The sequence below is a fragment of the Papaver somniferum genome, chromosome 1 (genome assembly GCF_003573695.1).
Source record: "Papaver somniferum cultivar HN1 chromosome 1, ASM357369v1, whole genome shotgun sequence".
Lineage (NCBI taxonomy): Eukaryota > Viridiplantae > Streptophyta > Magnoliopsida > Ranunculales > Papaveraceae > Papaver > Papaver somniferum.
This window is the reverse complement of record NC_039358.1, coordinates 135,336,127-135,362,410: the sequence shown is the minus strand read 5'-3', so window position 1 is coordinate 135,362,410 and position 26,284 is coordinate 135,336,127. Positions and strand designations below refer to the sequence as shown.

At 36.4% G+C, this 26,284-nt stretch overlaps 2 protein-coding genes across 3 annotated transcripts; one reads left to right on the top strand and one right to left on the bottom strand.

Annotated features, from left to right (window-relative positions):
- Positions 1–17,587: 17,587 nt before the first annotated feature.
- LOC113301715 (calcineurin B-like protein 3) lies at positions 17,588–21,944 on the top strand. 2 transcript variants are annotated; one of them, XM_026550513.1, is made up of 9 exons: positions 17,588–17,802; positions 19,714–19,868; positions 20,329–20,411; positions 20,593–20,652; positions 20,772–20,880; positions 21,001–21,053; positions 21,181–21,261; positions 21,390–21,502; positions 21,590–21,944. In XM_026550513.1, the coding sequence occupies exons 2-9, from the start codon at positions 19,745–19,747 to the stop codon at positions 21,645–21,647; spliced, it is 681 nt and encodes a 226-aa protein (XP_026406298.1). In that variant the 5' UTR covers positions 17,588–17,802; positions 19,714–19,744; the 3' UTR covers positions 21,648–21,944. The 2 variants fall into 2 exon arrangements, with proteins under 2 accessions (XP_026406298.1, XP_026406306.1); XM_026550521.1 differs by lacking the exon at positions 17,588–17,802 and adding an exon at positions 17,880–18,059.
- A 485-nt stretch (positions 21,945–22,429) lies between these two features.
- LOC113301709 (heat shock protein 90-2-like) lies at positions 22,430–25,616 on the bottom strand. Its single transcript, XM_026550502.1, has 3 exons — positions 25,325–25,616; positions 24,642–24,783; positions 22,430–24,551 (listed from the first exon to the last, which is right to left on the bottom strand). The coding sequence occupies exons 1-3, from the start codon at positions 25,445–25,447 to the stop codon at positions 22,717–22,719; spliced, it is 2,100 nt and encodes a 699-aa protein (XP_026406287.1). The 5' UTR covers positions 25,448–25,616; the 3' UTR covers positions 22,430–22,716.
- Between the last annotated feature and the right edge of the window lie 668 nt (positions 25,617–26,284).

Sequence of the window (26,284 nt, the reverse complement as noted above, 5' to 3'; positions counted from 1 at the left end):
CAATTCATAAACTTGTTTTATGAATCGAAATGGAAATTGATAGTCTTATTGGTAGTGTTATTCATTACAAATCTTTGGACTACCAATATGTGGGTTTAGTATAACCTCTCATAACTTGTTTATGTATCTTGGTAAGGCCTAACTTTTGTATTGGTATGACTTTTATTAGTGAAACCGATCTTAAGTAATCACCTGAGATGGTATGATCGATATATTGTAATTGGTATGACCAACTCTAGTCATTGGGGAACCGATCCTAGTAAGAGGTGCAACCGATCACAAGTTTGTGGAATCGATCCTTGTAAGAGGTACAACAAGTTTTAGATATTGGTAACCGATCCTATGACTTGTGCAACCAATTATGAGTAAATACCATAATTATGTGGTAACTGATCCTAGTACCTAGTCAACCAATTTTTGGAAAGATAGTGTAACCGATCCTAGTACCCACATGGAGGTAGAACCGAAGCTTTGCGTTTGAGTAGAACTGTGAAACCCATTAATGGTGATTTGATAGGATAATTAATCACATAGTTCTTGGAAGTCAGATGAACCAATTCTAAACTCATTTGGAAGTGTGGAAAATCGGTTCCAAGATGGTAAATATGAAAAAGGATTTACCAAGTAAAGATGTCGACATACTTTGAACATGTGCAGTAATTCTTATCTTTTATTGTTCAAAGATATTCCTTAATAACTAAAGGAGAATCCCGAATCGAAATAAATTGAGAATCTTTTGATTAAGGTTTTTAGTTTTATATTCTTTTAATTTCCAACAATTAAATGCATATCTTTAGAAAATAAAAATTGGTAATGTGCATTTACTAATTGGAGACATTCTACTGAGATTTCGGTCAATATTTGGACAGAGCATTTCCCAGAATTATGAAAACCGATTTTTTTTGGAAATATATTGCATATCTTGAGAATATTTTTGGTTTTGGAAATTCCTTGGTGTCCAAACTTTCTTGGTCTATGAATCTTGAAGTTTGCATTTCGAGCAAAATAATCCTCGGAGCCAGCAAAACTACCTAGTTGTGTTGTTACTGGTGGAGTCGTCTATTCGGAGAGGAAAGTACCCTAATTAGGCGAAATCTCTTACGACCGCTCATTTTAAAGACTTCTTTGGGATTGGGAAGCTCTACGGGTACCGTTGGTGGGAGACTAGATAATTGCAGTTTATCTTTTGTTTTCGATTGATTTGATTGACTAACGGTTGTTGAACTTTGATTGCACCTAGTTTGTTTATGCTTGAGAATTTTCTCTTCTGATATAAGATTCACTCAAACTAGATCGAAGTTTCAACGGGGATCTTTAGACTGTTTGTAGATCTAAAGATGTCTTGTGATAATCCATAGTTAACAGACTCCGTTTCCTGTGTGATTGATCACAAGAGATTCAAGTTGATTGTGTGCAGGTGTTTATTGAAGATCTAAGAAGATTTAAAGACAAAGAAGATTGCTTATTTGAGTTCATAATCTTTGGTGTGCACAAAACTTGATCGGCTAGGGATCCAACTGTAATAGGTTTATCTTTGTGATAACCTTGATTGATTAGTTGAGTAGATCAACATCAATACGTTTATTTATGATTAAGAGTATTGATTGCATAGTTTAAACAATTACCTTGGTAGTTGTTGATATATTGATCTAAGAACCTGACAAAGGAGTTTATTGGGATAAACTGAAGAGCCTTTTGTCAAACTCATATCACTTGTTTGAAAAGAGTTGTCACCTAACAGATTTGTTGTTCCTTTACTGTCTGGAATACGAACCAAAGGAATTGTTCCAAGTGCGTGACTTATTGCAAGTTGGAGGCGCGGGAATACAGACGGAAATAGGTGAACTATAGGTTTAGTTTCTGGTCTCAACTATACGAAGTTGGTTTAGATTTTGTATAACGGCTTAATCCTGAGAGTATTCAATTCTGGACAAGGTCCCGGGGTTTTTATGCATTTGCGGTTTCCTCGTTAACAAAATCTTGTTGTGTCTTTTACTTTTCTATTTCCGCAATTATAATTGTTTTTATTATAATTAGAAGTAAAATACACAAACGTTAATTCCTAATTACTTGATAGCAATCCTATTGTGTTTGGTTAAGTCTGAACCTATTATCAAGTAATTATACTTCCTTGTTGTATTGTCTCGATCTTGTATCCATAGTCAATCACACAAGTTATCTTCTTGTCGTATTGTCTCGATCTCGTATCCATAGACGATCAAATGAAGTGTGAACCGATTCGTTGTATTGTCTCGACTCAGTCCATAGAAAATCACTTTCGGAGAAAGAAATTATAGGTGGAAAAGTTTTAGATTGAGGTATATTTGGGTACCCTCGTCTTTTCAACAGATTTATCTATTCCTGTAGACTTTTCTGTGTGAAACAGATTTGTTTATTAAAGTCTTCAACTTTGGGTCGTAGCAACTCTTAGTTGTGGGTGAGATCAACTAAGGGAATCAATTGCGTAGTATCCTGCTGGGATAAGAGACGTAAGGAGCGCAACTTGTTAGAGCATTGCTCGGTTGAACTCGCATGCGTTGCTATCTCAAGCATGTTTGTCAATATTAGTGATCAAAACTATATGTCTTGATTTCTAGTATACTTATGACTAAGTCTCGGTCTAGGATAGTTAGGAATAGTTGAGCTCCAGACTTCATGGCGATTATCTTGCAAAGACGAATAACTACTCAAGGAACCAGTGGAACTTCATCCGACCAAAAGGTATGCGGAGACTTGAATTCATCGTGTCACTCAAAAGCCTTTCTACTCTATCTCCTACTCTTGAGACAAAAGTCGTATAAGTATGATAGTTTTCATACATACACATTTGCTATTTCGAGCCGAGTTTACTCGCCTATCTTTTTTCTCGAAATACGTGTTGGTAAGCTTTTGCTTTAACCATCTTCATCTTTACCCGTGACGAAAGTCATGATGACGTTTCAATCTTGAAAATAACTTTGATGACGATTGTCGATTCTTTATGTCTAACGACTGTTATCATATTATAGAAGAATGTTTCAACGATTGAAATGTAGAGTTGAGAATATGTAACCACCTATGGATGTAAGCATATAGTGTGTTCACACATTAGTGTATAAATCCATGTGCCGGAAACCAAGTGCGTGCATATGTGTGCATGCAGTATTGGTGAAGGAGACAGGTTGGGTACGCATACCCGTACGCGTACTGGCGGAAATTCACGTTCATGAAATTCTGCTGAGTTTGAAGTTTACGAACTCAAAAACCAGTCACCTTAGGTACGCGTACTGGTGGAACTTTTTCACCCGAAAATTTTTGTTGAGTTTGGAAACTAAAACCAACTCAAAATCTGGTAGCTAAGGTACATACGCATACCCGTACGCATAGCCAAGCTAGTTATTTCTCAAATCGGTAGTTCATGGACTTCAAACAATAAATTATAATGAATGCAATCTTTGCAAACCGTGGGTATATTGTTCATGAATTGATTCAAATTAATCAAACCGACTTTGTTTCAATTATGTCTATGTATAAAGACCTAAGCAATTGAACAACTCTTGAACTAGTTCTTATGAGTCATTTGAACTAGTTATGAGAAAGATGAATACGGTTAATATGAAAGCACTCATATGGCTAACCATTGGTCAACCATTTGTGAACCAACCAATGTACACGTTTAGGTACGGTTTCTCAAACCTAAATGACTACATTTCATTTCTGTGTGACAAGCTAAATTTCGATCTAACAGTTGAAAGATATTAGCTTGGATAAATCAGGTTTTTCATCTAATGGTGATTATTGAATGCTTTGTTACCAAGGTAACTTAGATTGCAAACCCTGATTTGAAAACTATATAAGGAGACGTCTAGCAACTGTGCAAAACTAATCCCCACACCTCCTGTGTGATACTAGTTGGTTTGCTAGAGTCGATTCTCCTTTAATCGTAGGTTTCTTCTCGAGACCCTGTCCATTAACGAATGAAAGACTTCATTGGGATTGTGAAGCCAGACGAAACTACTTCTCTTGTAGTTGAGCGATCTGATCTTGCCATTTTCTATCGTACGAGTGCAATTGAATAATTGACTTGAGATTATATCTCTGATAGGGTAAGATAAAAAGAAATCACAAACATTTTCGTCTCATCGTTTGTGATTTCACAATATCTAGTTTCGCTACCATACGATTTAGATTATTGTGAGGTGATTGATGATACTAGGTTGTTCTTCGGGAATATAAGTATGGTTTATCAATTGGTTCTTGTTCACCTTGATTTTTATCAAAAGACAGAACAAAACTTTTAGGTTTATCTGTGGGAGACAGATTTATCTATCCTTGTATACTTTTCTGTGTGATACAGATTTGTTTATTAAAGTCTTCGACTTTGGGTCGTAGCAACTCTTGGTTGTGGGTGAGATCAGCTAAGGGAATCAAGTGCGTAGTATCTTGCTGGGATCAGAGATGTAAGGAGCGCAACTGTACCTTGAATCAGTATGAGATTGATTAGGGTTCAACTACAGTCCAGACCGAAGTTAGTTTGTAGTAGGCTAGTGTCTGTAGCGGCTTAATACAGTGTGGTGTTCAATCTGGACTAGGTCCCGGGGTTTTTCTGCATTTGCGGTTTCCTCGTTAACAAAATTTCTGGTGTCTGTGTTATTTCTATTCTGAATTATATTTTGTTAGATAATTGAAATATCACAGGTTGTGCGTTGTATCGATCAATAGTGAAATCCAACCTTCGGTTGTTGCTTGGATACTGATTGATCCTTGGATATTAGTCTTTGGTACCATCCAAGTTTATCTCTCTTGTATTTAATCGAGACTCGTAGATTGCTTGAGTAATATTTAAATCAAGAGATAGAGATATTAACTCCTTGATATACTTTTTATTAAGATTGAGTCTGACTGTCTAGTTGATTCTCTTAAAAGTATATTAGAGTTAGTCCATATAGATTGCTAATCGAAATATTGGGTGAGGTTGTTAGACCCCCGCATTTTCAATTGGTATCAGAGCAGGCAAACACGTTCAAGACCTCAAAAGTCTGTGTTTGTAGCGATCCGACTCTATGGACAGAGGTGTTATCTCTATTAACGTACCACCAGTCTTCGATGGCTCTAATTACTTATGGTGGAAAATTGTTATGCGAGCTTTTCTTCAAGCGCGTGATTTTCAATCATGGGTATATGTTGTTAATGGTTATGATGCTCCCGTTTTTGCAGTAGGTAACGTTAATGTTCAAAAAAATATTGGCGAATACGATGCTGCTGAGGTACTTTGCAGCAAACTCCGACGGTTTGAATGCCATCATACATGCCATTACCCCAAATCTTTAACACCATGTGTCAAATTGCACTAGGTCTAAAGATGCGTGGGATATCTTAGAAACCGTATTCGAAGGAAATACCAGTGAAAAGGAAGCTAGGCTTCAAAACTTTAATTCCGATTGGGAAAACCTTCGTATGGCAGATGAGGATTCATTTGATGACTTTAATCACAAAGTGTCTGAAATTGTTAATGCATCTTTTGCATTGGGTAAGACTATTCCTGAAAAGGACATTGTGATGAAAATTCTCAGATCGCTGCCATCTAGATACGATTCTAAGAAGTATGTCATCGTTAAAGGAAATAACCTTGATAACCTCTCCAGAAATACACTGGTTGGGAAGCTTAAGATCTTTGATCACGAACACTCGTCCAAATCTAAGGATGTTGTGTTCAAAGCACTGAAAGACACAAAATTACTTGATAAAAATAAAAATGTATTTGACGATGATCACTCTGAGAAAGATTCATCAGATGAAGATCTTGACAAATCAGTCTCGATGATCACAAGACAGTTTAGAGATATTCTGTTGAAGAGAAGTAAATGGTTCTCCAGAGATAAGCCAAAAGCATCAGTCAAACCTCATAATCGTATTCCTCCAAAAAACAGGGACACGAATGAGACTGATGACGAGGATATGCCTCAGTGATTTAAGTGTAAAGGATTTGGTCAATTTACAAACGAGTGCCCAAATCGTAGAAAATACATTGGGAACAAAGGTCTTGCTGCGACACTTGACGAGATGTCTGACAATTATGATTCTGATGAAGACAAGAAATCAAGTGTTGCTCTTCTGTCTGAAAATATTAATTTTGATAATTGTAGCAATACATACATAAATCTTGATAATCTTTTAGAAGAGAGTCCAATCAAGATGGAAGAATCAATTGACCTGTCTTTTGAAAACTCTTTGCTTAATGTTTCAAAATCTACTTTGTGCCTAGCAGCTTGCGTTTCAAAGGCCCCTGAACCATCCTTTGCGTTGACATGCTCCTATTGTTCTCTCAAGGGACATGAATTTTCAAAGTGTTTCAAGTACAAACACAAGATGAGATATGTCAACAAGCTTCAACGAAGAGCAGTTCGTCTAGCCAATAAGCTTAAAACCGCGGAGAAAACAGCTAAGGTATGTAAGATCTTGTCCTCTTCGAAAAGACTAGTTTCCAAGGGAAACTATAGACCATTAGAGAGGAAAACCCGGTCTAAACATGCGGAATGGCAGAGATCCATTGATTTCGTACAAAAAGGTCATAGTGGACAAATCATTGTTCACCACAACACAACCTGATTGTGTTGTTTTGTGCATCTTGTCTCATGTGCATGTTCAAAAGAGACAAGATCTTGCATACCTCGGGCTTTAAAAATATATATATTTCTTTTTTTTTAGCTTTGAGTTGTTTGGCCTTGAAATTTCTTCATATCACTATTGATATTGGAAGGGACCGATTTGCCAAAAGAATAGGGTTATTATCGACAATTACGCTCTTTATAGGGTTGTGAGTTGGACGTGTACGAACCTGTTTAAAGGTTTCGAATCCCTACATTCCTTTTTCCTTCTCTGATATTCTTTATATCTTAAGACTGCTTGTTGAATTGTGAATTCCTCTCACACAACCGTGCTTTCATGGATACTCCAAGCATCATGTCTTCAGATGGAAAATATATCAATATGATTGTTAAGCCATCAATCACCAAGGAAAAATAAAAATCTCTGGTGTCTCCATCCTTGAAAAGAAAAAGAAGGAATGTGAGGAAGCCAAGGGCAGTTCCTTCTAACTCTCAGAAATTCTCTGATGTTCTTGATGAGTTGAAAGAGACAAGAAAGGAGATTCGACAAATAAAGGCTTGTGTGTTAAGATCTTTGGAAATTCAGAAGGCCCGGTTCGACATCTTCAGCCAAGACGGTTTGTTGGTATTGACTCCTTCCTCCATGAACCCTATGTTCCAATGGCTGTTAACGACAAGGAGTTCGGGAACGATACAGAATTTCTCAAAGATATCAATATCTTGAAAGTCTTCTTATGAGAATTTATTTCTTATATTTTAGGAAGAATAACTAGAGTTTGGAATAGCCATTATTGTGAGTACACATAGCTATGTCCATCCTTTTTTTATTTTTATTTATTAGGTTTGTTTATTTAAATTCTAAAAATTGTTTGGAAGATGATTTTTGCAGTATTAATATTTATGGTTTTATATATTGCAATATGTTATGGGATATGTGTGTTTGCGTCCGTGAACTATTATTGTCCCATATGATGTCAAAAGTTATCTCTTTTATATGTCGATATGCGAGTATTGATACAAGATCGATGAACTTTTGACAAACAAAAGTTAAGCCTATTATGTCAATTATTGATGGAAGATAGGTTAAAATCTTTTGTTTACAAGGATTATGTCTATTGTATGTCATTGTGCAAATAGTGATGGAAAATAGAATGAATCCGTGTATATGCCGCAGTATTGATCATTCCCTGATCCATATTATATGTGTATACTGCAATGCTCGATAAGTTTTTCTTCTGTTGAGCATAAGACGATTGCGTTAATCATTCTTTTATGGTGAACTTAGTCTTAGCTCCGTAAGCTCTCTTATGTCGAGCATTTCCAACTAGATTAATCATAGATTCGTTTGTGGTTATTTTGGTTGTGTATTCCGATTAAATTAATCATGGGTTCTCTTGTGGTTAGTTTAATTGAGAATTTTGGATATAGAAAATCATTTCTTTATGGTTTTTGGTGTCCAATAAAATCCTTCTTTTCTTGTAAAAGTAAGGTCGCTCTTGTTGTTCTCTTGGAAATGACATCAAATGGGGAAGAGTTCTTTTGAACTTGCGCTTAATTTCCATATCTTTGTGGGCAGTGCGATGTGGAATTATTTAGGGTTATCTTGTATATTTATAAACTCCTTGATGAATGCATTTAGCCTCGGCTTTATGATTGCATCTAAACAAGTTGATATGTACTTTTATTTGGTCTTGAAGCGTCTTCTTGGAAATTTCATTAGGATCCCGTTTTCGTACCTTTGCCAATTTTATTGACAAAAAGGGGGAGAATTAAAATGTAGTTCACACACAAATACATATGATTTACGTGCTTTATGGGTCATTATGTAAGGGGGAGTGGTTTTCATGTTGAGACAAAAGTATTGACTAAGGGGGAGTGATACATATCACCATAGTATTGTTGTCGAAGTTGTGATACGAGAACTTTAATGTTGTGTGATAATACTATGACAATGTATAACAATGATCGAGAGCTTTGGTTTTCTCATTGTTATGGCTACGGAACTTCAACAACTATGATGCTGAATTGAACATCTATGGAATCATGGGAGTACTTGGAAAACACGAAGTTTTCAAGTAACGTTGAAGCACCAAGGAGATCAAGCATGTGGACGAGAAGCTACAAAGTTTTATTTATTTTGTAATCCATATGTATTGATAGTTTTGTCACTAAAATTGACAAAGGGGGAGATTGTTAGAGCATTGCTCGGTCGAACTCGCATGTTGCTATCTCAAGCATGTTTGTCAATATTAGTGATCAAAACTATATGTCTCGATTTCTAGTATACTTATGACTAAGTCTCGGTCTAGGATAGTTAGGAATAATTGAGCTCCCGACTCCATGGCGATTATCTTGCAAAGACGAAGAACTAATCAAGGAACCGGTGGAACTTCATCCGACCAAAAGGTATGTGGAGACTTGAACTCATCTTGTCACTCAAAAGTCTCTACTCTATCTCCTACTCTTGAGACAAAAGTCGTATAAGTATGATAGTTTCCATACATACACATTTGTTATTTCGAGTCGAGTTTACTCGCCTATCTTTTTCTCGAAATACGTGTTGGTAAGCTTTGCTTTAACCATCTTCATCTTTACCCGTGACGAAAGTTATGATGACGTTTCAATCTTGAAAATAGCTTTGATGATGATAATCGATTATTTATGTCTAACGACTGTTATAACATTATAGAAGAATGTTTCAATGATTGAAATGTAGAGTTGAGAATATGTAACCGCCTATGGATGTAAGCATATAGTGTGTTCGCACATTAGTGTATAAATCCATATGCCGGAAACCAAGTGTGTACATATGTGTGCATGCGGTATTGGTGAAGGAGACAGGTTGGGTACACGTACCCGTACTGGCGGAAATTCACGCCCGTGAAATTCTGCTGAGTTTGAAGTTTACGAACTCAAAAACCAGTCACCTTAGGTACGCGTACCCGAACGCGTACTGGCGGAACTTTTTTACCCGAAAGAGTCTGTTGAGTTTGGAAACTAAAACCAACTCAAAATCCGGTAGCTAAGGTACGCATACCCGTACGCATACCCAAGCTAGTTATTTCTCAAATCGGTAGTTCATGGACTTAAAACAATAAATTATAAGGAATGCAATCTTTGCAAACCGTGGGTATATTTTTCATGAATTGATTCAAATGAATCAAACCGATTTTGTTTCAATTGTGTCTATGTATAAAGATCTAAACAATTGAACAACTCTTGAACTAGTTCTTATGAAAACCTTACGGAATATACGACTACATTAACCAATAGAACATGATTAGTACAGCCCTTCATATACTCAACACAAGAATTTGTGGAATATATGAAAACTCAACTAGATTAATTACAAGAGAACCTATAATTAATCTAATTGGAATAATAACAACCAAACTAATCGCCGAAGTAATCAATTTAATTATTTTGGGCTCAACATAAGAAAACTTATGGAACCCCGACTAAGTTCATCATAGAATATGACAACCTTAACCGTACATGTACTCGACATAAGAAAGAAAACTTATGGAGTACAAACTAAATAACCAAACTGGTTGATTAATTTAGTTCTTAATGCTCGACATATAGCATCTTATGGAATAACCAACAAGCCAATAAGAATAATCGACTTAGTTGTATCGTGCTCAACATAAGACACACAATGGAGCCTTCACGGTAAAACATAACAAGATGGATCAATGAAGATCAATACCGTGGATAATATACAAGGATCTATTCTATTTTCCATCGTAACGATATAATAGACTTTATCCTTGTCAAACAAAATATTTTATCCTATTTTCCATCAAATACATGATTGCATAGGCATAACTTTTGTAATTGTCAAAAGTCCATTCGTCCTTTCATCAATACGAATACTAATTCATGAACGACTTTACTTTTGACCTCAATATGGGACCTTCAAGTTCACGGACGTAAACAATACATATCCCATAAACAAATTGCAATATCACAAAATCATAAAGATCAATACTGTAATAATATCATCCTACAAATATTTTTAGAATTTAATAACCAATAAACCTAAAAAATAACATAAGAAGATGAAAACAAAAATAGCTATGTGTAGTCACAATCATCGCTATTCAACGCACTAGTTATTCTTCCAACTAATCCAAAAAGAAGACATATTAGGCAACAAAACTTAGTTTTCCTTGATGATTTCATACCTCATAAATGGTCCATCAAAGTAGGAGTCACTGATATCCTTGACCTTGTTGACCGTAGAAACACCATGTTCAAAAGTTAGAACATTGACTTTTCGATCAGTAGTGCGAGCATAAGGACGAGCCTTTGCACCGTCAAGGATAACTTTCTTCTGATTTCTGATCAAGATATTCTGAATACCGAGGATTTTCGCTTGTCCATCAATAAGCTGGTTTATCTGCAATTGAAGGTTACCAGTTCGTTCTTAACTTCATGCTGAACACGAAACAGATCCTTGACAGATTCACCAATCCAAGTGTTATACTCTTTTCTTTCAAGCATCTTCTTCCATATAAACTCTTGACCAGAATCACATCCTTTAAGAACATCCTCAACCATAGGGTTAACTTCTTCTTTGGAAACAATTTTCATAGAGCTCATTTCTGAAGAAAAATGAAACACATATTAGATTTATATATGTTCGTGAATTCCCTGGCTAGAAAACCTAGATTTCCTTGAGGATATATGAGCGTTCGCTGGCCGACCAAAATGGCTCTAAAGAGAGATATTGTGCATCTTCCAAAGCGTCCACCATCCCAAAAGATCAAAAGTGACAGAAAGAAAAAAAAAGACTAGAGAAGATCATTACAACCTAGAGAAAATATAGCACAATACTTGAGCATCTCTCAAATCCTTATCCTTGTATCTCTCAAGTTAGACACAAGGATAGAACATTCTGCTGCTAGATAGCAGAGGGAGACATAGTCTCACCATAGGTTCTGAGAGAATAATTGTAATTTTCTCTAGGATATCTTATCTCAGCAATTCTTGTCCTGTTACCGTAGCTTCCAGGAAAAACGGTGTGTCTCGCAGTCTTTCTGGGAATCATAGGAGAGAAACCTTTCTGATGACAAAGTCTAGGACCTTTATAAATATGTTCTAGGGGATTTTCCGAAACTCGTCTCCACACACTAGACTTAGATTTATCAGATTCGTTCTTATAAGTACAGGACATACTTTCATTGGTAGCACGAGAATTTACAAATGTCCTGTAATGATTTCTAGGAGAGAGATCATTTTTATAAGATGCCTGGTTTCCTGTGAAAGGGACCTTCACTGTAGTAGTCGTCCGACTATTTACTCCATTGACAGTATAAAGAAGCAACTTGTGAAGCTCAGAAACACGTTTCTTTCTTGCAAAATAATGGATAGCATAGTTATTTCCTTTTCCACAGAAGGTACATATTCGTGGAGGAGAAGCAACAACTGGTACTTGTTTAAACTTCATAACCGGAGAAGATTGTAAGTTATGAGAACTTTTCTTGACACAATCTTCTTCTGGAGAAAAATTCATTCTGTACAGTAACTCATGAGAATTAATTTGTGCAGAAGAATTTTTCTTTAAAACAGAGTTTTCCTTTTCAAAGGATTTGTACTGTCCATGGGCTAAGACAAGCGATGCTTCAAGTTTCTCCTTCTCAACACGAAGTCTGTCTAGATCAGATGAATGCGTCTTAATCAAACAATTTTCTCCAATTGAGCCTTCTTTGACCAGCTTTTCAAGATCACAAATCTTTTCACGCTGTATATTGTTTTCTTGAAGAAGTTTCTCAATTTCCTTAGAGAATGACCCTATAATGTTGTAGAGTACTTGTTCACGATCAATAGACTTTTCGAATTCATCCATGAGATGTACATGATCCTTGAGATCAACAAACTCTGTAGAATTTTTTGAAATTTTGGTGAGCTCCATTTCAGCTTTTGCCATTATGTCCAACGTCTCATTAAAGGAAGAATTACTAACACACGATGGAACAGTCCTCCTACCTCGGGATTCGAAAGAATCATCTAAGGAGTGACCCTTTGAGGTATTTCCGAGACGCTTGACAAGTTTGACATCATTAGGAGGCATTTTGGTATGCATATGAGATTCTGTCCACAGACTCAGATTGCCACAAACAAAGACTTGTTAGGTCTTAAACGTGTTTGCCTGCTCTGATACCAATTGAAAAAGCAGGGGTCTAACAACACCACCCAATATTTTGCTTAGCAATCTGTATGTACTCGTACAATAGAAGATGCAAGATCAGATCACACAACTGCAATAAAAGTAGTATCGGTCTGGCTTCACAATCCCAATGAAGTCTTTAAGTCGTTAACCTGATTTTAGAGAAGAAAATCAAAGGTTAATGTATATCGACTCTAGCGGGCGCACTAGTAGCACACAGACGTGTGGGGATTAGTTTTGTACAATGCTAGATGTCTCCTTTATATAGCCTTCAAATCAGGGTTTTGCCTTAGTTACAAAGCAATCCATATTCACCGTTAGATGAAAACCTGATTCAGATTCAAGCTAATATTTTCAACCGTTAGATCGAAAACTTAGCTTGTCACACACACTTTGGTAAACGTTTACTGGGTTTGTGAAAACCATGCCCAAACGTGTACGTGTATGTTGGTTCAACATAACAACCCAAAAAGTTAACCATATGAGCATTTCATATTAACCTTGTTATTCTTCACCATAACTAGTTCAATTGACTCAAATGAACTAGTTAAAGAGTTGTTCAATTGTTATGAAATCTTATGTAACCACACAAGATACAATTGAAACAAAGATGATTCGATTCGATTGAATCGGCTCATGAACATTATAGCCACGGTTTGCATAAAGCATACCTTAGTAATTTAATGTTTCATGTTCAGAGCACATCTTTAGATCATAACCTCTTAAGTTCACAAACAAGTTCGCGGACTTAAGTTAATCGGTTGAGTTTTCCAAACTCAACAGAAATTCTCGGAAAGAGAACTTCCGCCAGTTCGCGGACTTATCACACAAATGAGTTTTGGAAAATCCAGCATAAATTCTCGGTCGAGAACTTTCGTCAGTTCGCGGACTTGGAAAGCTAATTTCGCAATCCTCCTGATTTCTCTTGATCAACAAAGTTCGAAAACTTCGGTTCAAGGAATACATGGTTATGTAATCTAAACTCTCATTTCAATCATTGAGACATTCTCAGAGGACGCTATGTAGTCGTTATTCACATACCGATTCACGTCAGAGCAATTCTCAAAGTGATTGAAACTTTTCATGACTTTCGTCACTAGGTGAAGATAAACATGATCAAAGCGAAACGCTTTAACAACACACGATTTAGAGATAAAAGATAATCAATGAATGCTCAGCTCGAAATGTCAAATGTGTATGATCTAGTCTATATAGCATACGACTTTTGTCTCATAAGAAGTAGGAGATAGAATAGATATACTTTTGAGTGATAGATAAGTTCAAGTCTCCACATACCTTTTTGTTGATGAAGTTCCAAGGTTCCTTGTATAGATCTTCGTCGTTGTATGATGAATCTCCATGAAGTCCTTGAGCTCAACTACACTTTTCTATCCTAGTCCGAGACTTAGATATGTAGGCTAGAAATCAAGACTCATAGTTTTGATTAGTAACATTGACAAACATGCTTGAGATAGCAACGCATGCGAGGTCGACCGAGCTATGCTCTAACAGTCTTGTGATGGTTTTTTGGAGTCGTATTTCGATGTTCAGTGTTGGTTTTCTAGGGCGCATCTACTGACTAACATGGGATATGACATCGAAAAATTGTGTTTATTTTTTTAATATTTTTTACACAGAAAACGAGCTACTTAGTTGCACATAACTCTCTGCAAAGCCACTAGTAAGCCGAGTGAATGAATATTTGTTGTCACAACCAAACACAGCATTCCAAAGATTTTTTTTTCCAACTTATGAAGAAAGACAACTGGTCTGATTTCCTTTGATACCTTATGTGCGGCTTCTTTGTGATCCCCATGAGCTTTTGTAAATCGAATATCAAACTTGTCTACCTTTTCTTGCACGCCTTTAAACTATTTGATGACATATATCAATATTCCGTGTATCAATATTCCGAAACAAGCATCTTTAACCAACACATGATTTTTTGTACAATCCTCAAAAATGCCTTTTATCTTTACATGGTTGTTGCAAGACATAACTAGAAGATACCAATTGTTTGAAAAGTTGACGAGCCAAGAAGATCAACAGATATTTGCACGTTCTTACCCTAACAGTCTTTAGTCCATCAACACCTGAAAGAGTTGTGATCTTCTTCCTCCTTTTAATTTGAAATAAGTTGTAACAATTCCCGTTCTAGTTATTAGGTATAATAACTTCAAATCCTCTGTAACTTTTATCCTTATTCCAGCAATTGTATGCACGTCGGCCCAAGATGTACCTGGATATGTTATCTCTGATCGACCGAGAGTTTATCCCTTCTTGCAATAGTGTCCTCCTATCTTGGATACACTTCACTCTTTCATCAAAAGCAGGAGCACCCACCATAAAAACCCAGCATACATGTGGATCTTAAAAAAAAAATCATTTTTTTCTCTGTAGCTTTTCTTCGGGTGTCCAAATGCAGGAATTTTACTTGTGTTCGTTATTTTCCAATATGCAAATATGGTGGGATATTAGCCATAGCAAGACCAATCCAAATCTTTTGACATCAAATGAAAAATGCAACATTTCCTCGTTGGGTGAACGCATGATCGAGAGACTCTTAAACCGTTTATTTGAATATACGAATAATAACTTCGCTGGAAAAAATAATTAAGATTAACAAGATATTGCCACAGATCATTTTTATTTGGCTTTCTATTCTACGGAATACGTGATAGGGTTAATAGTTTGGATATATGGTGTATTAGGTGTGCTACAACTAAGATTAAAAGATTGGTTATCCAACAAAGAACGAATTGACGAGGCGCACAATTATTCGAGTGGTTTTTATGTGGTAGGGTGAGCTTCAGATGAAGAGAAAAAATAATTAAGATTAACAAGATATTGCCACAGATCATTTTTATTTGGCTTTCTATTCTATGGAATACGTGATAGGATTAATCGTTTGTATATATGGTGTATTAGTGTGCTACAACTAAGATTAAAAGATTGGTTATCCAACAAAGAATGAATTAACGGGGCACACAGTTATTCTAGTATTTTTTATGTAGTGGGGTGAGCTTCAGATGAAGATGTATAACAACCCTTAGTCTCACTTGTCTCCAACTTACATTTTCTTATATATTAAACCAGTCCTAAAGGTCAACATCGAGAATCTCGAGGGTCTGACTTAGCAGGGGCTCGTGACATCAAACAATCATTTTTTTGCAAACTCTATCAAGAGTTCACCAATTCTGAAGGCCGACATCGAGTATTTCAAGGGATCGTGATGTGAAGTATCATTTTTCGCAACATATTAGATGCATCATAGATTAAATTCATCACAAAGTTAATTGCATGCCCTGATACATATTGAAGTTCACGGGCCTAACTAACTTTGAAAATCGTCTTGCACAGTTAGGGTTGCCAAGGCTTATTAACAACAGAATCCTAAATTGCTCATGAAATGTGTGATTATTTTCAACATGTAGAATCAATATCCACATTACTTGCTGCCTGAAGCAATATCATGCATACTTTTTCCTAACCTAATCTTTTATAGGTTGTGATTACGGGATTACCAAATTCCACAAGAATAACTAATACCAGGTGAAATAATCCAAATCATATGAAATTTGATTATCCCATGTGGCAACCTATTATTTGCTAAAAGAGGATGATACGTACAATGATAAACCACAAAAAAAAAGAAATCTAAAGACTTAAAGGCCTAGACAAATAAAGATGCCACGTTCAATGGTGAGGAAACTCTCGCTTCCTATTGGCCGAAATAGGCCTTGAGTTTTTTGAAATGAGTGTTTTGGTGAGGACACTTGGCAACATATAGTTGGTTTAAAAATTACAAACTCAATAGGAAAACTTAACTTAACGTGTTTGGAATTTTATGGAAGTCCAAATTCGATTCGGAAGTCGAATACCTACCATATCAGGACTCTTCTTTCCAAATTAATACATACAAGAAAAACTAAGAAGAAAAAAAAACACATATTTCACATATATTTTATGTGAAAATAAAATAAAAGGAAAAACCACATACATTTTATGTGAAAATAAAAGGAAAAATAAATAAATATCTGCAAAAATAAAAAGAAAATTTTGATAAATTCTGCATATATTTTCTATCTTTTCTCCACCTATTTAATGTATTCGCCCCGCCATACAAAATCAAAAATACATCGTCACGGGACAGGATGAAACCCCGCGCACATCAAATCGAAAATGCATCGTCCCGGAACAGGACGAAACTGCGCACACACCAAGTTAAAAGAAAAAAATGCCCCATGCATAACACGGGCACAGATCTACTGATAATAAAAGTCGCATTATATTTTGCCTTGTCAAAATTTAACATCTGACCACATTAAGATTCTATAACGTCCAAACTCCAAACAGTAAGTCCAAATTCAAGCCCCGACTATTCTTGTATTGTTATTTTTGGCTAGCAGGTGAAAGGTAGAAGCATAAGCCGCCACTCTACTCGCCAGCATCATGCTAGTTGTATATGTTTGTTTTTCTATTTTGTGTTTAACAAGCAAACTGCAAACCCATTTTGAAATGAAACTATCAACAAATGGACAACAGAATACACAAGGATACAAATTTATTATGTATATTTAGTTGACCGGTAGAAAAGACCGATGGTTGGCACCTTGCTTCTTACTTTCCCATGCATCATTTTCCGTCGATCTGCGATCAGTCAAAATACGATAAAAATACGATAAAACTCTAAACATGAAGATATGACCTCATATGTTAACAGATAGGAAGCGCACATCCTTTTTTATTCGCGGTGGCTTGTTTTTATCTGTACAATTTTGTCCTATTTTTTCTCCTCTGGACTCTAGAGACTCTAGAGAGTAATAGGGCTCCGTACCATAAAATCATGAGCAGCCGTAATAAAACAATACTCTAAAGAAAGAAAGAAAGAAAGGACGTTTTGGTCCCATAAATTCTCTCTAGTTTCTCTCCTCCCGCAACACCTCCACAATCATCATCACCATCAGCTGAAAAAGAGAAGAAAGAGAGGAATAAATTACCGAGAGATAGAAATTAGCAAAATGTTGCAGAATCTCTAAAAAGGTATATTTCTTTCTATATCTCTATCTGTCTCTTTGAAGTTTCACTTCTTCTTTTTTTTCCCAATCTGTCTTAAATATCTCTGTTCTTAACTTTCCACCGCATTTGCTCGATCCGCTCTTGTTCATATCACATCGTAGTCTTTGTCGTTTTAATCGTCAATTCGGGTTATCACTCAATTTCTTCAATTAAATCGTGTTGTTAAATTGAATCTCGTCGGATCGGGGAATGTTATTTTGGATCGCTTTCTGATATTACATGTACGACCGATTCGTTTGATAGATTTTGTTTTGGTTTCTTTTTTCTATTATACATGTTTTAAGATCTGTTGCTTTCGAAATTTATATATTAATCTGATATGAATTGAATTATATGTCTGGTAATTCGAATCCGAAAAATTGCTTTCTTTTTCCTAGTTTATGTGATTGAAATTTCATCTGGAAATTATGCAGCGTTAAATAAATAAGTAAGCAAACATATTGATTAGGAAGCCAGACCAATTATGATTCGTAATAGAGAGTTTCAGAACTATGATTGTTATTACAGCTGTTTTTGTTAATTTCAAGTTGTGATAACGTGTATAATGTTTTGACATCAATGTCACGCTAATTTCTGAACATCCAGACGGTTGAGTTGTGAGAAATTATGTTCATGTCTACGCTTTTACAAACATTTTTTGATAGAATTATGTCATAAGGAATTCAGTGGTAGGATTTAATAGAGGTGGCGTGAGTAGAATACTTTAGTAGGCTGAACATTAAGTATGTGTTAATTTTCAGAAAATAGCAGTATATGCAAATGCATATCATATTGGGTAAATCCTTTCATTTAGTGACATGATTTAGTATTTCTGGTAGAGACCTCAATAGAATAGAATAGAATGTTTGGTAGAGTATGAGGTTATCCATCTCGAGGAAAACTCCTCCTGGCATATGAATGCATAAAATAGGTTTAGATTTCTATCTTTTTAGATAAACCGACCTCTAGAAGTCGTTAGTAATGTGGTATCTACTGTAATCCACTTGACTGTATTTGTTTTGCACTTGTTTACAACCGCACAAGTGTGTTTCTGCTAGCACATGCATGTTTTCGACTATAATCTTCCCTAGAGGTAGGTGACCTTTAGTTTTCAACTGTTTACTAGTTTATAGTAAGATAGAAGTATTTTAGGTGTGTCCGAGTATGTGTGGCTGTGTCCATATGGGGACACACGATACGGGGAGCCCAAAGAAGTATTGGTGCAACCCAGAATGGAACCCAAGGAGGTGGGTGGGGGCGCAATTGATTTATAAGGTCTTGTGGTTAGTGTTATAAGGCAAGTGAGGGTGCTCAATTTGGTGTAGACAAAATCTGTTAGTAATTCAATTCTAAAGGATTCTAGCCTTGTTAGGTTACCATTAAAAGGTTAAAGATTGGATCTTTCAGTCAATGTCGTATGTGTTTGTCCGTACACCTTCTAATGATGTCATCATTATGTTAACAAACAAATAAAGATGGCTAAATTGTGATCATATTATTATGCCTTCTATTTTTTGGGAAAAGTAGGTTAGGGTATTCGACTACACTCATCAGCCAAAGTATCCAACAAGCCTTATTCCTTTTGATTTCATGTTTATGTAGATTGTTTCTTTTGCTTTGGAGGTTCCCTGCTATCTTTATTTGTTTTTATTGCTGCCTAAATATTAGATTTCACTTTCGTATGCCGAAAGGCTTGCGTCTTCTGGCGAACATACATCTTTACTTTACTTTTGTATTTTCTACTCACATTCCTGTTCCAGTTATCCAGATCCTCTGCCATTGAGCTATTGTTAGCCTACACAGCAAATGATTAAAGGGTCCGCTCAATATTAATAAGTGTATACTGAAGTTTTCTCTTGATTGAGTGCTGAGAAATTATTCTTTGCTTTCTCACAGGTATGGGGTGTTCTGAAGAAAGAAGAAAATAATGGTGCAGTGCTTAGACGGGATTAAGCATTTGTGTGCTGTCGTGTTAAGGTGTTGTGACCTCGAGTTGTCTAAGCAACCGATAGGGCTTGAAGATCCAGAAATTCTTGCAAGGGAAACTGTGTGTATGTTATCCATCATTCCTGAAATATCATTGTGAATGTCTAAATAGTCTTTTCACTACTGGATAATAATACTCATTAACCGTGTTGAATACTTACATGCTTAGGAGGTTATTACCTTATTGGTCTCCTTCAACATCTATAATCAACTTAATTTTCTGGCATAGACTTTTTCTGTCTTATTAATACATGAGTGGAATCTCGGGTTGTGATACACGTTCACACAAAATCTTTGCCAAATGTTCTCTTTTGGACTTAGTTGATGAACTCTTGATTTGACTTGCCATCTTTGTGTCGTCTTTTTGGTTCGCAGGTTGTTCAATCCGGGTACTAACTTAGTACTAATTGGAAATGTTATGAAACCATGTCCCAATTGTTTTTGCTTTATTTGTTTTCTCCTCGAATGATGCCTCTAAACATCATGGACTAATATTGTGGTTATCTTTCTGTTATACTTCTACAGTTAGTGTTAGTGAAGTAGAAGCGTTGTATGAGTTATTCAAGAAAATCAGCAGTGCTGTAATTGATGATGGATTGATTAATAAGGTAGGTACCCTGATTTTGTAAAGCAACTATTTTACCTTTCAGATATGTTAAAGTTGTGTTGCCATTCAGATTTACTGATGAGATATGCTGAACACTTTTAGCATTTATTTAGTCAGGGAGCATTGTGCCTCATTTAGCCTGTTGAACTGAATGCTTTTCTCTCTCAACTATTTTCATACAGGAAGAGTTCCAATTGGCGTTATTTAAGACTAATAAAAAGGAGAGCTTATTTGCAGATCGGGTATTCTACTTTTGGGACTACCCTTCTTAATGCAATTATAGCTTCTTTTAATTGTTATTTGTGAATCAGTGATGCAGTCCTACAGGTTTTTGATGTGTTATTTCTGTTTCTGATTTTAGGTATTCGACTTGTTCGACACAAAGCACAACGGGATATTAGGTTTCGAAGAGTTTGCACGTGCTCTTTCTGTCTTTCATCCAAATGCTCCAGTTGAAGATAAGATTGAGTGTGAGTTATCTCTTTCATGAACTCACAAGTTTCTTCATACATACTTGTGTTTTTGGACGTATCACGGTTGTGTATCATATGATATTTGAGAAGCCAAGCTTACACATTCTTAATATGCAGTCTCTTTTCAACTATATGATCTCAAGCAGCAAGGTTTTATTGAGAGACAGGAGGTAATTACTTGGTCTTCTGGGATAGAAAATAATGGCTTTACCAAACGGCAACCTATAATTTGAGGAAGATTCTTTGCTTTCCTGAAAATGGTCATTAATGATCAACTTTTGACTCTGAAATGCCCAGGTAAAGCAAATGGTTGTAGCTACTCTTGCGGAATCTGGAATGAACCTTTCAGACGATGTTATAGAAAGTATCATTGACAAGGTGCCTTTTTTTTTATCTATTCTTATCTGTTTCTCGTCTCTCTTTCTGATTTTAACATGTAATTCCTGTTTCTTGATCTCATGAACAATTTTTGATACAAGTTCTTTCTTTTGTGTGGTCTGAATTAGACCTTTGAGGAAGCTGACACTAAACATGATGGGAAAATAGACAAAGAAGAGTGGCGGAATCTTGTATTGCGGCATCCGTCTCTGTTGAAGAATATGACCCTGCAGTATCTAAAGTAATCTCAATATACTATTTGAGCAGCAAACTTCTACATCGTCTTGTTTTATTGAGCTAACTGTTTGTTTCTTTTATCACTGAACAGGGACATCACAACAACATTTCCGAGCTTCGTATTTCACTCACAAGTTGATGATACATAAGTTCTTCCAATGACACCTGCAGAGTTCTGTTGTATTGTTGGTTCCTCTCTAGAGATTGTTGACCTGTGGATTTAACAGGCCGGAAAGAAAACTTTGGGGTAATTTCAGTGACGAATGGTAGGAGGATAGTTGTGGTGCTTATGTTTCTTCTATTTGTAACTTCTACAAATTCCCCTTTTTTTGGTTTACACCTTGACTTGATAACAAATACCTGTGGTTGTGCTAAGAACATATTGAAAAAAAGAAAAGCGTGGCGAGACAACAAAATTTTAAGATATAATATTTGTTTTCTTGAAATTATCTGTTTCCTTTATCTTCAAATTTTAAAAAATATAAGACATTTTCTATTAAAAAATTAAGTTATACTCAAAGAAAATGAAAAAGAGGACCTCAGCCAACCCTAAAAGATCAAGGTAAAAAAGAAATGTATGTTTCTACGAAGGAGTAAAATAGAGAAACTCAGCCCACCCCACTATCTATACGAAAGGTATGATGAAAGTATGTACGATAACGAAATGTATGTTTATACTCGGTCTTATCTTTAGATTGAATAAACCATTCCAACAACATAACACCACTGACCATTTTGCATTGCATTCCAACAACACAAACACATCTGAAAGCAGTAAGAAAGTAAGCCCATTTTCCATCAGTGCAAGAAACCAACCACCGACCAGTACTCGCGTTGGATTTTTTTAGACCACAGAGAGGGGAACACAATGAAGAAGCAGAAGCTGATTCTAACAGATAACAGTTCACCAGAACTGGGAACCAAAACACAATGAAGAAGCAGAAGCTGATTCTAACAGATAACAGTAGAAAATTAACAGACAAGCGACCAGCAGGTATGTAGGTAACAGTTACTATTCACTAAAAAAAAATACTAAAATTCTACCATATCCATCACCCAAAACAAGAGAATATCCAGGGCCAAAACAAAAAGAGAAAGTACCCTCGAACTTACGAGACTAAAAGCAGAAAAGGGGAAAAAAAACCATAGTAGGAATAAAGCTAAATCTGTTAAAGAGAGAGCGCCAGTGCTAGGAACTCAAAGCAATCAACCAAAGGCTTAGTCGACCTCCTCCATCTTGCTGCCCTCGGCATCATCTTCAACAAGTTCAGGCATCTCTGGGTCAGCTTCAGTGTCAGCACTGTCTTCATCAATGCTCAAACCCAACTTCAACATTCTGTGGATCCTGTTGCCAAAGGTTGTTGGCTCCTCGAGACTGAAACCAGATGTAAGAAGAGCAGTCTCAAACAACAAGAGAACCAAATCTTTCACGGACTTGTCATTCTTGTCAGCATCAGCCCTCTTCCTGAGCTCCTCCATGATTGAGTTTTCAGGGTTGATCTCCATGGTCTTCTTACTGGACATGTATCCAGCCATGCTTGAATCCCTCAAAGCTTGAGCCTTCATGATTCTCTCCATGTTAGCAGTCCAGCCATACTCTCCAGTAACCAAAACACAGGGAGATTCAACAACACGCTCAGAGACAACAACCTTCTCAACTCTGTCACCCAACACTTCCTTAATCACCTTGCAAAGACCCTCAAACTTCTCCTTCAATGTCTCAGCCTTCTTCTTTTCATCCTCACTTTCCTCCAATTTCAAACCCTCCTTGGTGGCAGACACAAGTTTCTTTCCCTCATAATCCTTCAACTGACCAACGGCATATTCGTCAATGGCATCAACCATGTAAAGAACTTCATAACCCTTCTTCTTCAACCTCTCAAGGAAAGGAGAGTTCTCAACTGCTTTCTTGCTCTCACCAGTGATGTAGAAGATGTCATTCTGGCCCTCCTTCATTCTGGTCACATAGTCTTTCAAACTGGTCATCTCATCACCACTCTTGGTTGAGTGGTATCGGAGCAAATCAGCAATCTTTGACTTGTTGGTAGAATCCTCATGAATTCCAAGCTTCAGGTTCTTGGAGAAGGCTTCGTAGAACTTGTTGTAATCTTCTTTGTTCTCAGCAATCTCAAAGAAGAGCTCAAGGCACTTCTTCACCAAGTTCTTGCGGATGACCTTAAGGATCTTGTTCTGCTGCAACATCTCCCTAGAAATGTTAAGGGGAAGGTCCTCAGAGTCAACAATACCCTTAACAAAGCTAAGGTACTCAGGAATGATATCCTCGCAGTTGTCCATGATGAACACACGACGAACATACAACTTGATGTTGTTGGGCTTCTTCTTTGTGTCAAAGAGATCGAATGGGGCTCTCTTGGGAACAAAGAGAACAGCCTTAAACTCAAGCTGACCTTCAACTTCAAAGTGCTTGACAGCCAAATGCTCCTCCCAGTCATTGGTGAGACTCTTGTAGAAGGCAGCATACTCTTCCTTTGTGATCTCATCTGGCTTCCTCATCCAGATTGGCTTTTGCTTGTTCATCACAGCCCATTCATGGGAGACTTCCTTGATGGTCTTCTTTTTCTTCTCCTCCTCCTCCTTTTCTTCGTCAACATCCTCTACCTTTCCCTCTTCATCTTTCTTCTCCTCCTCATCTTCGTCATCTGAGATTTCCTTCTCAGTGGTCTTCTCTGTCCACAAAGAGATTGGATAACTGATGAACTCAGAATGCTTCTTGACCAAATCCTTCAATCTGCGCTCCTCAAGGTACTCCAGCTGATCATCCTTCAGAACAAGAGTAATCTTAGTACCCCGACCAAGAACTTCACCAGAGGTATCCCTGGTAACAGTGAAAGATCCTCCAGCCTGGGATTCCCAGACATACTGCTCATCATCATTGTGCTTGGTGGTAACAATAACCTTGTCAGCTACAAGGTATGCGGAGTAGAAACCAACACCAAACTGTCCAATCATACTAACATCAGCACCAGCAGCCAAAGCTTCCATGAATTCTTTGGTTCCAGACCTTGCAATGGTACCAAGGTTGTTCACCAAATCTGAAACAATAGTAAACAGCAAATTAGGAATGAGACTACTTAGGTAAAGACAACAGACAGACGAGCATAGTTGCAGTTAGAAGTACTAACCTGACTTGGTCATACCAATACCACTGTCAATAAGGGTAAGGGTGTTGTTGGCTTTGTCAGGGATGATGTGGATAAAGAGCTCAGGTTGAGAATCAAGCTTGCTCTTATCAGTCAAACCCTCAAATCTGATTTTGTCCAAGGCCTTCATAACAGCAGATAACAAAAAATTCAGAACTATACAAACACAACACAAGAAAGAACAATAAGGTCTATAAAGCAGAATTACATAAATATAATAAATATAATCCATACTAACCAATCACACAACTATCGTTCTGTTTTTCAGATGATAGGAAAAAAAATCAACCCACATTAAACAAATCAACTCACAAACAAGAAGTATTTCATAACATATTTAAGCAAGGTATTTCATACACCAAACCAACAACAAATATTTTAGGGTTTAAGTCATCAACAAGCATGGAATTCAAAAACAGGCGTAAATCTTAGGGTTTAAGTGATCACCAAGCATGTTTTATCATATATTAAAACCTAGAAAAATCAATCAAGTATGGATCTATCAAAAACAGTTACAAAAAACTCAAGTTCTTATCTAACAAGATTGATCACTGCATACATCTCGAATCAAAGTAACAAAAACGCAATCAAGACGTGGAAATCTAGGGATCTAGAATAATACTCAGTAAAAAACATCATAAGAAAGATCTTGACGGAATACTTACATCGGAGGAGTTACTGATGAGCTCCCTGAGAAAGATCTCCTTGTTAGAGTAGAAAGTATTGATGATCAAACTGAGAAGCTGGTTGATCTCAGCTTGGAAAGCAAACGTCTCGGTATCCGCCATTGATGAAGACTCTCTGTTGTAATCGCAGAAGAAAACTAAAGAGAGAAACTAAAAAGAAGGCGAAAGAGGAAACGAAATTAGGGTTTCGAGCTTGGGTGTGTTACTTAAAGAGACTTGAGAAAGAGGAAGTGAAGTCTGCTTATATAGGGGCTCTAGGGTTTCTAGAGTCTTCTATCGTTTAGAATCGGTTTCAATTAGAACTCATTGGTTCCCTATTATTAGAAGTCGGTTCCGATATTTCGGAAAGAAAATAGTATAACGGGCCCGATAAAAGAAGACTCTAGAATCTTTTTGACTTACCTACGCCTCACGCGTTGCTTTGTTCTTTTTTTCTGGAACGATTTTTTTGGGGACCGTGTTTTTTTTTGGGACCATGATTTTATTTTGGGTAAAGACATTAGAAATAAATTTAGGTCACCCCTTATCTATATATTTATATTAATACCTAAATTATCCTCCTGATTAATTTTGGGTGATGCTTAGTTAGTGTTAATAATAATTAGCGTAATGATTAATGAGATGATTAAGTTAAAGATAATTAGTGAGATTAAAAAATCAGATTATGATGCAGCGGATAATGGTGAAAGTGAAGAATAGAGAAGTATTGTTCAGACTTCAAATATTCCTAGGAATATTGACTATGAACATTGATAAATATCTAGACTTTGGTTTCCCAACTTTAGATAAGAAACGGCTAAACTTGAACTAGGTTGATAAAGAAGATATATTCATTAGCTTTTAAACAGTTTATGGAGGACTCTTTTATAGACTTGGGGAAAAACCCTAACTTGCTAGTCAAGAAAGGATGAAAAAACTCCTAAACTAAAAATACGACGA